The sequence below is a fragment of the Nerophis lumbriciformis genome, linkage group LG05 (genome assembly GCF_033978685.3).
Source record: "Nerophis lumbriciformis linkage group LG05, RoL_Nlum_v2.1, whole genome shotgun sequence".
Classification (NCBI taxonomy): Eukaryota; Metazoa; Chordata; class Actinopteri; order Syngnathiformes; family Syngnathidae; genus Nerophis; species Nerophis lumbriciformis.
The window spans coordinates 45,101,895-45,117,966 of NC_084552.2; the positions used below are offsets into that span (position 1 = coordinate 45,101,895).

Below are 16,072 nucleotides of genomic sequence, written 5' to 3' on the forward strand. Positions count from 1 at the left end.
CAATGGGGTCATCTATGTTGTCATCATTGGTGTCCTCGGTGATGAGGTCTTCACTCTTTTCGTTAGTGTTAGTGTCTTCCTTATCCTCTGTGGTAACTAAGGTAGTCAGAAGACAACACACAAGGGTAGCATTGTCATTTTGAGGACCTTTAATCTGGTCAAGACAAAAAATAAATAAATAAAAAATACTAGGTGGTCACTTTAACGGAGGTTTGTGTTGACATTGATCAATTTTGATGAGTATGTCGTGCTCTCTCTGTCTCTCTCCAAATGGTCTCAAATCCACATTAACTAGACCAAAATGACCAGTGTACACACACTCTGAGAGACAATTACCAAATATGACCATAACCAGGCATTGATGAGTGAAATTCATCAAGAAATAAGACTGAAATGTCAGCTCGAAAATGTAAATAAATAGTGAAAGGTAGTTGGGCAGTTGAACAGACTGTACCTGCACTCTTGCTTATTATAGTTTGGGTAAGTCATCAGAAATGCTGCCTTCTTGCAGAACATGCATGAACCATTTTGACGTCATTATTTAATAAATAAATGATAAATGGGTTATATTTGTATAGCGCTTTTCTACCTTCAAGGTACTCAAAGCGCTTTGACAGTATTACCACATTCACCCATTCACACACTGATGGCGGGAGCTGCCATGCAAGGCGCTAACCAGCAGCCATCAGGAGCAAGGGGTGAAGTGTCTTGCCCAAGGACACAACGGACGTGACTAGGATGGTAGAAGGTGGGGATTGAACCCCAGTAACCAGCAACACTCCGATTGCTGGCACGGCCACTCTACCAACTTCGCCACGCCGTCCCCAATTTCATTGATATACTCTCTTATATCGGTAGGTAAATATCTGCCATAAAAACAAATTGTCCTATAAGTGAGTGACCCGAAAGAAGTCATGTTATTTTAAATGGCCGTCCAATCGAGGTGTGACTTTATGCATATATGCTTAAAATTTTTGGCCCGCTGATAAAAGTACAAGAATTCAGTTCAGTTCACTTTCAGTTTATTTCGAACATGCATACAATACAATGTCATTCATCACATATTTCCAGTTGTTTCATTACAGCCCTTTCGAAAAGGAGTAGGAAGAAGCTGAGCTTATTTAATCCTACCCCTTTTCATACCAGTAGCAATTGTATCCTAAATCCTTGTTCTCTGTAACATAACAGTGAACAAATAAATAAGCAAATAATATACCATAGTAAGTAAACTAATGTTAAATACATAAATAATCTGTCTCAATAAAATAAAAAAAGGGTTCAAGATGTTCATCAAAATTCTTGTTCTGTGTACTTTGTGAACACTTGTAGTTTGAACAGTCTCAAACTGAATTATATCGACGCTTTGTTTGATTTCTTTGGTTAAGCCATTCCATAATTGAATTCCACATACTGATATGCTAAAGGTTTTAAGTGTTGTACGAGCATACAAATGTTTTGAATTACATTTTCCTCTAAGGTTATATTTCTCCTCTTTTGTTGAGAAGAATTGTTGTACATTCTTGGTAGCATGTTATAGTTTGCTTTGTACATAATTTTAGCTGCTTGCAAATACACCAAATCGTTGAATTTGTGATTCAATAAATAAAGGGTTTGTATGTTCTCTATATCCAACATTATGTATTATTCCAATTGATCTTTTTTGTAACACCGCACTAAAGTGACCACAAAGAATATTTTTACATTTTTGTACAGACAAGTACGTACCAGACTACAAGTGTAAACACCCTAAAATTTAGTAAATAAACACCATTAATAATACACAAAACTGATAATACACAAAACTGTGGGCACTTTTGGGGAGGTCATAGTTGGTGTACTAACCAGAATAGTCGCCTTCGTCGTCCTCAGTTTTTTCTATGGTTTCCTGGCTTTGCGACTCCATCTCTCAGCATTCACGTTTATCTAGGGTTTTCAATTCGAAAAAAAACCCCAGCAACTTCACATGTCTGAGTTGAGTAGTGAATTCAGAGTTTTAAAAAAGCGCTTAAAACTCGCACATAAGCGGGAGCTAAACGTTTTTTTTAGCGCCGTGTGGATAGTAGCCGTCACCAAGGCGACTATTCTAAACACGGCGAGACATGAACACCGGTCAGACACCATTAATGAAATGGTGTTTAATCATTTGTGGCGTACAAAACTAAATTACGCCTATACATTCGGTAAAACACTTAGCTTTCTACACACATTTAGAAACACATTTTTAAAGTAAACCTTTAAATAAATATTCACCAGCTTCCACTCCCAAAATATATTAGCAGCAACCAGTCGAAACTGGAAAATGGACACTTTCTATTAATTAGCTGTAGTTTGTGGGCATACGTGAGCACCTCACTTATAATGACAACGGGGACGTCATAACGTCTCGTCACCGGATGAGGTCAAAAAGAAAAAAATATATATTCACTAAACTTTACGCTTCTAAAATGACATTATTTTCTTTCTCATAAAATACTTTAACAACTTCTACTCATATTTCTACTTTTTTTTTTTTTAATAAAAAATCATCTTTTTGCTCTATTGTATATTTGGTATGTGCCGCGAGCACCACTTTGGACACCTGTGGTATGCTGTAATGCAAGTTTACACTCTAAAAAGAATAATGGACAGAATATCTACAAAAAAAAAAAAGGAGCAGTTTTAAACTGTGAGCATTTTAAACAACCCACCAGCATGAGTGAAGTAGGATAATACAAAGTGTATTTCAATGCAGTGACTATTGTGCACAATAATTTACTATAAAACGACAAAATAATAATTTGACTTGCTAAACTGCATATAAATTTACAAAACAAAAAAAATGCAACATTATTGCGCTGAAGTGGTATGACTTTATTAATGGATGTGTCAACTGCAAAACAGTTGTAATACAAAAATTTAAAACCTTCCCTAGTAGCTAAATGATGCAACAAATCAATGTACCACCGTCACAGTGCAGATTTACTCTTTTCCTTTGTTCTTGAGTTATGTTGTCATAGAAGATGAGATAATTACAGGTTTCCAGTGTTGTCCAACCTGCGACTCCATCTGTGTGGTCATATGTTCCATAATGCAAAGGCTTAGCAACTGACACTGGCATTGAACATGCAACACAGGCACTGAAAACATGAACAGTCCTACAAGTATTTCACTCCAATTTAAATACAGTACAAAGAAAAATTCCCTCGAATATATATGCTGTAAAATGACACTTCCGTCCCTTTCAACAAGTTAAATAGTGTTCAGCACAAAGTCAGGAAGGCTGTAAATCTCCACATCATGAAGACATTCGCTCACTGTTGGCTCTGAGATGAGGTGATCATGTTTTTTGTTTGGCGGCGTTAATAGTTGTTTTGTTTTGTACAGCTTAAAAGTTCATCTCCAGGATTCAAACTATGACATTCAACAACCTACGCTGAGCAGGCACATGAATACGCAGAAGAAACTCATGACCACTTCAAATGTACGACCGTGTGTCACGGCCTCTAGGATCATGATGTGCAGCTTTGAGAGCCCGGTAAGAGAAAGAAATAAAGACGCAATTGGAAAAAAGCTTTTAGAAACCCAGTGGGTGAGGTGCCACCGTTCCACCGTTCTCCACCACAGCCGTGGAAATGGCCTGCAAGTTCTTGAAGAGATGCCTGGACTGATTGGAGCGCAGCGCCTTGATGTCCCGCATAAGTCTATCATGGCTCTGAAAGAAAATAAAAAAAAAAAGAGATAAATGTCATTATTATGATCCCTAAAAAGCATGCAGGCAATGAAGGAAATAATAAATTTTGATCATTTTACATTAAATCTTCCAACATACAAGCTTATCTTGAGGACATTTGTTGTGTGTTAAGTTAGTGTGCATTTTGGAGCACATCTCACCTCTACACACCAGGTCTCGCACAAAACCTTCTCATGTTGGGCTGAAGGCAGGCCCTGACTGAGTGAACGTGAAGCCCTGTGGAGGACAACAATCACACTAGGCTTTGCAGATATACAGTATGTGGACACACATGGACAAGAAGAATGTTTTTCTACCTCGCGAGGACAACAACCATGGTGTAAATGTCAATTGCGCAGTCGGCAACTCTCTGCAATACAAACTGCTCATCTGCAACAGGAACATATTGTTTATTCTCCCCATTTTCACAAATGTGCCGAGCAATGTGTGGGATATGTCTTTTCACACACTCACCAATAATCTTCTTGCCATGTTTGATAAGAAGCTCCTCGATGGCAATGCCAAATTGTTCAACAGCTTTTACGGCCTGTGTGAAAGAGGCAAACAAATATAAAAAGTTGATGAAATCACTTTTTGTGGCACAAATAATTAAGACTGATTAACACACCAGTTCACCACTATGAGCCAGCTCCGGATGGACGGTGCCTTGAAGTGTCAAGCCTGTGCTTAAGCCTGCTTTCCTAAAAAGCGAGAGGCGTATCAGTTTCATTCTGGTTGCGAATGGCAAAGCACAACAGAGCACTGAAAGGTTACCTTTTAGCTCTCTTGGTGAGCTCTTCTGCCAGGAGCCCAGCATTGCCGAGTGGGTTCTTCATTGCTTTTTGCAAGCTCTTCAACTGGTTGCCAGCATTCTGAGGAGCAGACAGAACATGTGTGAGTCATGCAGTCTCTCTCAAACAAGATATACTCTATCATCCATAATATCCACCTGGAAGCCATTGAGGGCCACAAAAAGTCTGAGGATGTCGTTGGTACCCTCGAAGATGCGGAAAATTCTCAGATCTCTCATCACTCGCTCTATTCCGGAGTCCTGTGGAAGACCATGTGTACTAGTTCACTTGGAGAACGATAGTCAGGTGCAGCATTAACGTGTACAGGTTAGCATGTATGTGCCCTTTAAATGCTTGCAGAAAAAAACCTCTTGATGGCCCAATCACATTTTCTGACTGAATGTTTTCCATTGTGTGAAGAGCCTGGAAATGATAAGACGGGTGCAGTGTGGTTCATTTTTAGAAACATTATTTAAAAGCTTATCTCGACACCTCTAAGAAAGCTGACTGGGGTCAACATAGACAGTTGTTCAGACAGAAAATAACCATTGCTTGCACATTTACTTGTGACTTTGGCCAGAGACAAGAGGCCAATAAGCGATTATTCGATCTCCGGCAGATTTTTAACATTGTTTTTTTCCATTTGTGCATATTTTTATTTTGATCTTGTGCTTTTAAGATATTGTAACGACGGGAGTATTGTCTATGGTTCTGAGCTGTGATTGAGTGATTGTCTACAAGGGCATTTCCTGCTATGTAGTTATAGCCAGCGCAAGAGATAAGGTAAGCTGACCAGCCAAGTAAACTGCAATGAAGTGTGAAGTGCTTCTTGCTGTAAAGGTAGACAGTGCTCTTTTGTAGACGCCAATAAAAGCCTCAGTGCATGGTCATCCTGCCTGAACAACATTCCACAAACATTACAATATTTTGACTGTTTAACAGAGCTGCAATGGTGATCACAGCAGTTATTCTCAAATAGAGGGTCAGGACCTCCCGGGGGATCACAAGCAATAGGGGAGATTACCGCAGTACCAAGCGGTAGAAATGTATGAATGGATGTGTCTACACTGTCATATTCATGTTAAAACATAATGCAAACATGCAGCTAGGTGGCAGCAGTGCTCAATCTCATCAGTCTCCCCACAGGAAATAAATGAGCACTGGACTACAGAACCAATAAGGCTTTTGTAAATGATAAAATCTTCATTCCCGGGTCAAACAATTTTTTTAAAAGAAATTAAAAATAGGTGGAGAATCCTTGCCAATACTGCTGTTCTTTTATTTTAAAGCTTATTTTGCAATTGACAAGCAGCCTCTGTGATCACACTTTATTGCTGTGTCACTGGACAGTATTTATGTTGTGGCTTAGCAATAATGATGATAAAGTTGACAATACTACAACTGGAATGATCTCTTACCTTCATGTAGCCCATGCCACCCATGACCTGAATGCACTCGTCAGTCACAGTCCAAGCGGCTTCCTGTTAACAAAAAGATGCGAATGAGCACCTGCAATACAAACCTATTACCCCAGATTTGCACTGAATGCGAAATTGCCGCGGACCGGCACACACACGGCAGCGTACTCTTTCCGTTTTTATTTAAGTCAATGTGTCCGTTTCCACCGCCCGGTGTCAGTGATGAACGCGGGCGGTGGGGAGACTGTTGATTGGATTGAGCTGGTATGCCGTTGACGTTCCGCATACCAGCGCTAGATATACGCAGTTATTTTTGCAACAAATCCGTTCTATTTAGCTAAAATCTGCTAGTGTTGGACAGGAACTTAGGCACAAAAAGAAAATTAAGTATCTGGTTTACTTTCAAAATAAAATACTCCGTTTTCAAGGCGGATCGTATTTTACACTTTGAAAGGTCCTAATGAAGTTAACTTGTCAAAGATGTTACTGATGTATTGTTGCTTGCTGCAAACAAAATAACACGGTTTATCAAAGCAGGACCAAATGTATTTGCTTCTGCTCCTCTTGAAGGACACAAACTTTATGTGGTTCACTTCATTAAAACTTTCCTTATCACGTTAGTATGAGCGGATTCACAAAACCTCGTAAAAGTCAGCGTTATTTCGCTGCACAACAAAGCCGCAACAGAACAGCGGTGAGGATGACTGGACGGCAGAGGACGGCGTCCTCCCGCGGGGTCAAGTTGTCCCGCGGCCGTTACGCATTCAGTGGAAATCCGGGGTTATGACATGTTCATGGAAAGCTTCTCACAGAGGCAAATATCTTGCTGATAGCAGCTTCAATCTGGAATTCAGTTGCTCCGCTGTCCATGTTTCCACTGATCATGTAGGCCAGAGACTGCAGAAAACACATGTCAGCAGTTTAGCAGATTTAAAGCGATGATGCTAAACGTCTACCAACCTCTGTGACGTACTGCAGCATGGTCATACGAGCAAGCTTCTCTTGTATGGTCCCATAAGTGTGGATCTTGTTTCCAAACTGGGTCCTATTGGTTGCATGGTCCACCTGATGAAAAGGAAAAAAGCAACCTTTAACCATTAAATGCATTCATATGATGTAGGAGTGTCCAAATTCTGGCCAGGGAACCATATACGGGCTACAGCTTATTTTTACTAGAGGCACATTGGAGAGATAAAAAGGCAAAAATGGGGAAAAAGAGCAAGAAGGCACAACAAAGAGAAAAATCTGAAATGTTGACTCTAATATCTAAAACAAAACCTATCCATCCATCCATCCATCTATTTTCTATATCCCTTGCAGAGCTGCCAACATTTGATGTTTGCAATCTGGAAGATTCCCCCAGCCCCTAGAGTTTTATCATTTTCAACTGTCTGTGAGACCGTGAATAAGTACAGGCTGAGTCCTGACTGGTGATTTGATGAGCAAGCATTTTGCAATAGAATAGAATAGAAAGTACTTAATTGATCCCTGGGGGAAATTCAGCACCACAGTTCGCTCACAATAGACAATAAACATTTATGTATTTTTACATGTGAATAATATAAATACAGTCTATTATACAGCATTATTCACATGTGAATAACATAAATACAGTCTATTATACAGCATTATTCACATGTGAATAACATAAATACAGTCTATTATCCATCTGTTTTCTATATCCCTTGCAGAACTGCCAACATTTGATGTTTGCAATCTGGAAGATTCCCCCAGCCCCTAGAGTTTTATCATTTTCAACTGTCTGTGAGACTGTGAATAAGTACATGCTGAGTCCTGACTGGTGATTTGATGAGCAAGCAGGGAAAGGGAGGGAAAGCAGGGATGTGTGGGGGCAGTTGAGAAGACCGCTGCATGCTAAGAAGAAGTTTGTTGCCGTTATTTTGGTCCTTTATATCAATATCTTACATCAACATCACAATTCCGGAGATTTTTTTAACGTCAATTGGAATGTTTTAGACAAAGACAATATCCAGGAGTCTCCCACAGAATGCAGAGGAGTTTGCAGGTCTGCCAGAGGCTATCCCAGCTGGCTTTAGTCGATAGGTGAGGTACAACCTGGACCACCAGTCAATCGCAGACCACATATGCAGTGTTTCCAATATATGCATTTAAGTTTAAGGCAACCAGGAGTAAACATTTAAAATATATATTTTTTTCTCTCAAGATTTTGCAATAGAATAGAATAGAAAGTACTTCATTGATACCTGGGGGAAATTCAGCACCACAGTTCGCTCACAATAGACAATAAACATGTATCGGTATTTTTACATGTGAATAGTATAAATACAATCTATTATACAGCATTATTCACAAGTGAATAACATAAATATAGTCTATTATACAGCATTATTCACATGTGAATAATATAAATACAGTCTATTATACATTCAAGTACAGTCAAAAAGGAACATATGCATTATACAGTCTGATGGCTGTACAGTAACACTTCCCCTTCTAGGTGATGTATGTGCTTCTATCTCCTGCAATCATGTTCCACAAAACATTGACCACGTTATTTGTTTTTAAATTCAGAGTTTGAGGTTTGAGCAACAGGCTTCCGTAGTTACCGTAGTCAGCACACAAACAAAGCTAGCGTATGTTGCTGCAGGAGCAGGAGACTTACTGAGGAGTACAAAGTTAGCGGTCAGTATTCTTTGCTGCAAAGTTTGGTGAAAATATGCCTGTAAATAGAAATTAAAATGCTCTTAAATGTAAATTTTCTTCTGTTAAATCTAATTTGATAAATGTTTGGAGAAGTTTGCACTGCTAATTTTCATTAACCTGTCAAAGAGCTGGTCCATTGTTGCATTAGAGCTAACTTTTCAACCTATATAAAATGTATTGCTTTTTTCAGTTTATAACAAACTGTATTATTGATTGAATATGATTCCTGCAAGTATGTGCACATCATATGTATATTAATGTACTTTCTTTTGTGTGCTTAGTTTGACTGTAACTTCATTGTGAAGACTCAACACACAAACTCAAATTGTGTTTCATCTCTAATTTTAAGGGGACCTGCACTTTTTGGGGGAAATGTTGCTTATTGTTCACAATCATGAGAGACAAGAACACACATCCTTTTTTTTTTTTAAACAATTTTAAAGATGATTAAAAAAACGCTTGAAAGATGTGGCATTTGTTTTGCGAAGTATGGGAAATCTCCTGAGAAAATTGGTAAAAACATGAGATTTCTCTACATCACAATAACTCTGAAGTCACTCAACTTTGTAGTCGTTAATGGATTTGATACATTGTAAAGTTTCCTTGTGAGGAACCCTGAAATATTTCAAACATTTAAATAAAATCAATTCTGGGTTCCTTCACAGAGCTTATAGGCGACATGTTTCAAGCTGGCTGACAATTTCTTTCTGGATGTTAAAGAAGGTATGAGAACGCTTCATCTTCTTCTTTCAGAGTCTCTGCAGGTTTCCACAAGTCAAATGTAGAACTTTTTAGGACTTTAAGACCATAATGAATATAACTTAAGACCAATTAATATCCATACGGACAAAAAACTACAAAGACAAAAAGAAAATCAGAGGGCCAGAATTAATTGTAAGTTTATGAATTAACTCACTGCTCTTTCACATTAGAAAACACAATGGTTAAACCAAATACTCTGGAAAATTCTCTATTGTAAACTAATTGAAAAACATTAGCAAAAATACCAGCCAATTTTCAGATTTGCCATTGAACTGTATTCTTGCAAAAGGTACAGTGTGCTTCATATCAAGTGTTTTCAAGTAACAACAACAACGCCAGCAATAGTAGAAGAAAACACAACATGTTTGTGAAAGGGACTGTTAGCATCTCTGCTAAAGTTAATTGTTAACTTTTGCTGTGTTTTTCGACTGTCAGAATTGAGCAAACAGATAAAAACATCTACGGTACTACTACTGTATTTTCACAAAGTTGTGAAAAAACAGAGTGCCGACAGAGCGATTGTCTAAAAAGAAAGAAGGTGAATATGGCTTGCAAGCCTTAAACAGAATTTGGATGTGAATAATGTGGATAACATTCAAATTTGCTCAGCTCATTTTATATCTGGTATGTATGAATACATTTGCTAACCTGTTTATAATGCAGTCATTTCCAGTCTACTTACAGCTTGATTGATTGCTCCTTTCATGGTGCCAGAGAGGGCGGCCGCCATGCCAAATCTGCCATTGTTGAGGATGTTCATAGCAACCTTGAAACCACCGCCAATCTCACCCAGCACACAGTCTGCCGGCACGCGAACATTGTCGAAATAAACCTCAGCCGTGTTTGAGGCCTTGATGCCCATCTTCTTCTCTGGTGGCCCACTGAAAATTAGGAAGAAGGGGAAAAAATCAAAAATCAACTCTCGTCACACAACTTTGTGACCTACAGTCAGGGAAAAAAAGTCTCACTGTGTCACACCACCGAAGCTCTTCTCCACAACTAAGGCTGTGATCTTGTCCTTCATCTGTCCAGTCTTAGGATCCTTCATTGGCGTCTTGGCAAACACTGTGAAGATCTCAGCCAGACCTCCATTGCTGCCGAGAGCAAAATGTCATAAAAGTAAGAATATACTTTTTTAAATTGTGAATATGCAATGTCAGACATGTGGTCTCACCTGATCCAGATCTTGCTGCCACTGAGAGTAAAATACTTTCCGCAGGGGGATTGAACAGCTGTGGTTTTGATGGAGGCAGCATCAGAGCCACTGGCTGGTTCCGTCAGGCAAAAGGCAGCAATGTGCTCACCTGCACATACACATCAAAAGTCGCTAATGTCTTTCCTTTAAATTATGTTTTTAAGTAAATATACAAAATTACTGCTCGGACTGCGCAATTAAAAAGCCCCCCCAAAATTGCGAAGTAGATTTAGATTTAAAAATGTTGTATTTTTAAATATGGACTATTGAGCGCCATCAAAACAACGCTGCCTTTTTACACAACAAACTTCCTTCTCACGCTATCTGTCCCTAACATACCCTGGCCAGTGAGGCATGGTGGACATCATTAATCAGCTAAGGGAAGGAGCTATGGCGCCCACGCACGCAGACACGCACATAGTAAAAATGTATCGATACAAACCGATAACCAATTTTAACTTTAGAGAGATATGAATACCGGGTACATTGTTTGGCGAGCCTCAGAAATGATCTATATGTAGTATGGAAAGATCGATGTCCAGGTGTAAAGTCATTATACGGTTGATTGTAGATCTGATACAAACTATGGCCGCTTGAATCTTGCTAGACTTCTGAGTACGGTTCTCCTTTGCGACTGACAACGACAGAGCAACATAGCAGTCAGCCCTGCTGCACTGAAATAGTTTACAAACAATGCACCCCTGAATATTAAATCTAAAGTGTGGTAAACATTGGGATATTTTTTATTTTTTTAATAGTCAGTTGGCCATTTGTAAAGCAGTGATAAAGTCGCGGCAGCACGATTAATCTGAGCACTCACCCGTTGTGACGGCATCGAGACACTCAAGCCGGCAATGAGGGAGCTAAGGAGGCTAATGCTAGCAGACCTACCAATTGGCAAGACAAGAAGACACTGATTTGAAACACTTCCAGCTTCAACTTTGCCACAACTCTGCGAGGTAATCACAGCATCTACTACACTGTTCATTGTGCTAAAGACCTAGCTCAGAGCTACCAAGCCTGAGAGTCACGCAATTTAACACACTTGACATTTCTCACGCTTAAATGTTGCACCTTTACTACTCTATATTTATTTTTTCATAATATTATGAAATAATAATAATATTAGGTTTCCTCGCAGCCTGCTGTGGTTCAAGTAATTCTGATACTTACCAAAAGAACCAATCACAGACCAATCCATAAATGATTGCGCCTAACTCGAGCCAATCACGGAAGGCACTACGCAATGTAAATCAATCAGACGCAAAGTAAAGCAGGTTTTTAATTCATCAGACACAGACAAACTTCAGCGCAGTGTTGTCAACTTTGCGACTTTCTCACTAAATCTACAATCCAACTCCTCTTAGTAACTTTATTTCTCAAAAGCGACTAGCCACAAATCTAGCAATTTTTTGGGACGTTTGGGGACATGAAAGCGCGTAAGACTCTAATGTCCTTAACGTGCAAGCAGTGCTGCTGTGAGCCTCTCCTCACAGGCGGTCATTTGTCTACTGAATGTCTGCTCTTAGACAGCTTGTACTGAAAACACATTTTGCTGCACTTTTAAGTGCCATAACAATGAAGCCCATTCCAATCTCGTCAGAACAGAGAGGAGACCCACACCCACTCTGTGCAAAGCTGCCGCTGTTTATGGTTGAGATGTAAATGTTTCATCAGTCAGTACGTGTCTATGCACTAAATTAGCCCGACTTCTCAAATAGTTAGGCTCTAAATAAGCCTCCTACAGCCCATGGAAACACCTTAATCCGATCGTGTTCGGATATATACAAATATCGATCGATACCAAGTACAAGAGCTGTATATAGTCTGTACTAAAGTACAAGATTACCTGATGCAAGTTTTGGCAGGTATTTCTCCTTCTGTGCGGCATTCCCAAAAAGCAGAATGCCCTTGAAGCCGATAGACTGGTGGGCACCAAGCGTGATGCCAACACCGAGATCGTGAGTGCCGACAATCTCCACAAGGCGAGCATACTGAGGAGAAATGGGCCAGGTTCTCACTCACTGTGTAGAAGTTATCCATATAGGGCCATTACCAAGCTGACACACCTGAGTGTTGGTGAGACCAAGGCCACCCAGGTCAGCCGGCACCTGAAGGCCAAAGGCGCCCATCTCTTTCAGGCCCGTCATGGTGTGGTCCTCTACTTTCTCCAACATGTCATTCTTGGCAGGATCATTCACCTCCTGTAGAGAGGAAGAAACAGAAACAGCTGACTATTAAAGCACAATAGAAATCAGAAAACGGATGACAAAAAACCTCAAATTAATTTGCTTCCACCTCAAAAAATTTGCAGACGGGTCCGACAAGCTCCCGAAGAAACTGCTCCTGTTCTTCATTCAGGACTAATAAACACAAACGATAATTGATTAATTAAAGTAGTCTCCACTTAAATAGCTTCTCAATTAAATATGTACTTTACCTGAGGGAAAGGGAAACACTTGAGATGTGACAATCTGACCTTTGAAAATATTGACAGCAAAAGATTTGGACTCCTGCGGAACATTAAGTGGAAGAACCTTAACAACCTGACTTCACTCAACAAAGTGACAATTTGGACAGCAACATACAGCTGCAGCCTTCGTCTTGTCCACCGCGCTGGCAGCATCAGTGCCGACTGCCGCCGGCTTCTCTAACACCGCCTACGGTAGAACAAGAGATTGCTCACTTCGGCAGGAGAATAGGTAAATGGGTTATACTTGAATCATGCTTTTGTACATTCTGAATTCTCTTGTCCTTCATTAAGCGGTTTCGACTCTTTGTGCAGCGAGGCCGGGCCGCTGACCAATACATGTAATAGCGAACATGGGCAAAATGACCACAAAACCAAAGGCCACTCCACCAGTGTGGGAATATTTCAGTTTGAAACGAGATGAGCCTATTAACACCGATGAGCCAGTTTGGCAAATGTGCGCGAATGCAACAAACCTGCACCCCAATTAAAACAACTACCAGACAGTCCACACTCAGTTCGTGTTTGGTGTACAAGGTGAGTGCAAACCAAACACTGCAAAATAGTGTGCATTCACAGACAGTGTGGCTAAATTAATCGGCAAGGACATGCTGCCATTAAATACTGTTGAAAAACTAGCATTTCTAAAAGCGCTGCAAACATTCGAAATATATTTGTCATGTTGGTGTTCCTCACTAGGAGTCTGCCAGACTTGAGGTTTTTTTTTTTTCATATAACCTGTTAATACATCTGCTAATACTGTGGTGTTTACATTGCTACTCTGTGCGTTTGTTTAAAAAGGTCCTACCTTTAATTGTATTTTAAGTAATGTACAATTCTACCTCTGCCTACATGTTCAAAATTTAAGTGTAAATTTGTCAATACTTTATTTAGCCATTTTATTTATTGTTTTGGTTGTGTATATTTGAGGGCCCCCAAACCCTTCCTTAACATATTTTAATGCTTTTGGTTGTGATTTGTATTCAATTGCAAAATGTTGCTAAAGTATATTTTATTGTTAGTTGGTTTTAATTAACTTGACGATTTAAAAGTTTCCATTTCAATTACAATTTTAAAATGTACTAGAAATTCAAGTTTATTGAATTTGAAAGGACATACACACATTATCATTATGTATTATTACATCAGTGGTTAATTTGCTCTCCAAAAAATAATGGCAATAATATTGTTTATCTGCAATAATTCGTAGGTCAATATATCATCGAGTTGTCAGCTCAGGCCTAGCAGACAGGGGCAGACATGCAGCAACATCCTAACACAAAAATGATACAAGACACCCAAAATAGCAACGGGAAAGTGCTGCGCATCACAACATCTATTATATACGTACTGCAAGATAAAAAGAAGAAGAAAAATGCTGCAAATGCCAAAAACACACAATAACCCCCAAAATACCTGCATGAGAGAAATACTCACGGAACATAGAAGTTTGCTCGGTTAACAGATTAAGCCAGTTTGTTTTGAAACATATAATAAGCAGATTGCTCCAAAGAAATGTCCCTGTTTTTTTGGTCAACTTTCTTCTGGTCTGGTGCCCCTAGGTATTCTGGCAAACCCCTGTTTGCTTCCTTCAACTTGCAGTATTTCTCTCTCTGTCGTTCTTGGGAGTTTTGCGTGTTTTTGCCATTTGCAGTAATTTTCGTCTATACATATTTTCTGGATACAACAGGGTTTGTGACAGCAGAATTTTACAGCTGCATTTGTTTGGTGTTTCTACCGTTGATTTCCTGTCAATTAATTAATTAATCAAATGTAAATAATCAAATGTATATACTTGTTCTTATGCTTTCTGAGCTCAGTATGTTCACTGCTCACTGTACATATCCTACAAAGTCTGACCAACACTGTTTCAATGTACATTTCTCAGATGATATTTTTGTTGATGACTGAAGTGCTGATATCAACTAAACCTACCCCCCCCCCCCCCCGCCCCAACCCCCTCCACATCCCACCACCCGGATTGTAAATAATGTAAATAATTCAATGTATATACTCTGATGATTAACTTGTGTGATGACTGTATTATGCTGATAGTATATATTTATACCATGAATTGATTAACGAATTGAAAAACTTATTCGGGTGTTACCATTTAGTGGTCAATTGTACGGAATATGTACTGTACTGTGCAATCTACTAATAAAAGCCTCAATCAATCAATCAAAAACTGTATGAGTTGTATCAGGACAGCTGCAGTGTCACCTTTAGAAGTGGATCACGTGACTGATGAACTTTCCTCTACTTATCCCAGAATTGGGGGGGGGGGGCATGTTGTATCATCACTAACACCAAATCACTGACATTGCCAGAAATATTTCAACTGTAAAGTCACTTAAATAAATGTCCACCTGAAGTAATGATAATAGTATATGCAGTGTTACACCGACGTACCTGTGCTGCTTGACTTGCATAAAGACGTGTATTTTTCACAGCGACGACTGCCTGACGCTGTGCCCTAAAGACAAGTTAGTGTTATGGAAATGTTAATTTAATGATAAAGACAATGCTATACAGTGTTACAAACCCATTCAGCCCGGGTGTGACCCTAAGAACGGCACCACAAAGTGCAGCAGACTGTCCGACTTTCAGAAGCAGCATGATTCATCCGTGTGCTAAAGAGAGACGACATATGACAAATTATGTTGTATGAAAAAGTAAGTTAGATAAGACTAGAAACATTAAGCCACATAGTAAACTGGCTTGGCTAAGTTAGCTTAGTGTTGACACAGGCTAACGTTACGTGACGACTGTTTCTTGTAGTTTACAAAAAGGTTCAGTAAAGTTCCTTATGCTTAATCTCATTCAATTAGATCATAGTTATATCACTTACCTATGTGTAGGGTATGTTATACGTCCTTAAGTCGGAGCAGACGCAGACCTTTCATAAAATGTCAGTTGCTCTCCGCCCTTCCCACAACTGGGTTAACCGGATGATAGATCGCAGGGGTGCCTGGGATATGTAGTGTCAGGTGTGGCGCTGCAACTACAAAAATGCTTCCAAGATGGCTGCTCCGCGTTTCA

The 16,072-nt window shown here is 39.5% G+C and overlaps 1 protein-coding gene across 1 annotated transcript; it reads right to left on the bottom strand.

Annotated features, from left to right (window-relative positions):
- Positions 1–2,826: 2,826 nt before the first annotated feature.
- On the bottom strand, positions 2,827–16,019 carry acadvl (acyl-CoA dehydrogenase very long chain). Its single transcript, XM_061960093.2, has 21 exons — positions 15,882–16,019; positions 15,576–15,663; positions 15,443–15,506; positions 13,149–13,220; positions 13,001–13,073; positions 12,859–12,923; positions 12,630–12,764; positions 12,410–12,554; positions 10,540–10,669; positions 10,334–10,459; positions 10,048–10,246; positions 6,879–6,983; positions 6,729–6,815; positions 5,919–5,981; positions 4,659–4,760; positions 4,484–4,581; positions 4,338–4,410; positions 4,184–4,256; positions 4,027–4,099; positions 3,871–3,946; positions 2,827–3,691 (listed from the first exon to the last, which is right to left on the bottom strand). Exons 2-21 carry the CDS (start codon positions 15,647–15,649, stop codon positions 3,554–3,556), a joined length of 1,971 nt encoding a protein of 656 aa, XP_061816077.1. The 5' UTR covers positions 15,650–15,663; positions 15,882–16,019; the 3' UTR covers positions 2,827–3,553.
- Between the last annotated feature and the right edge of the window lie 53 nt (positions 16,020–16,072).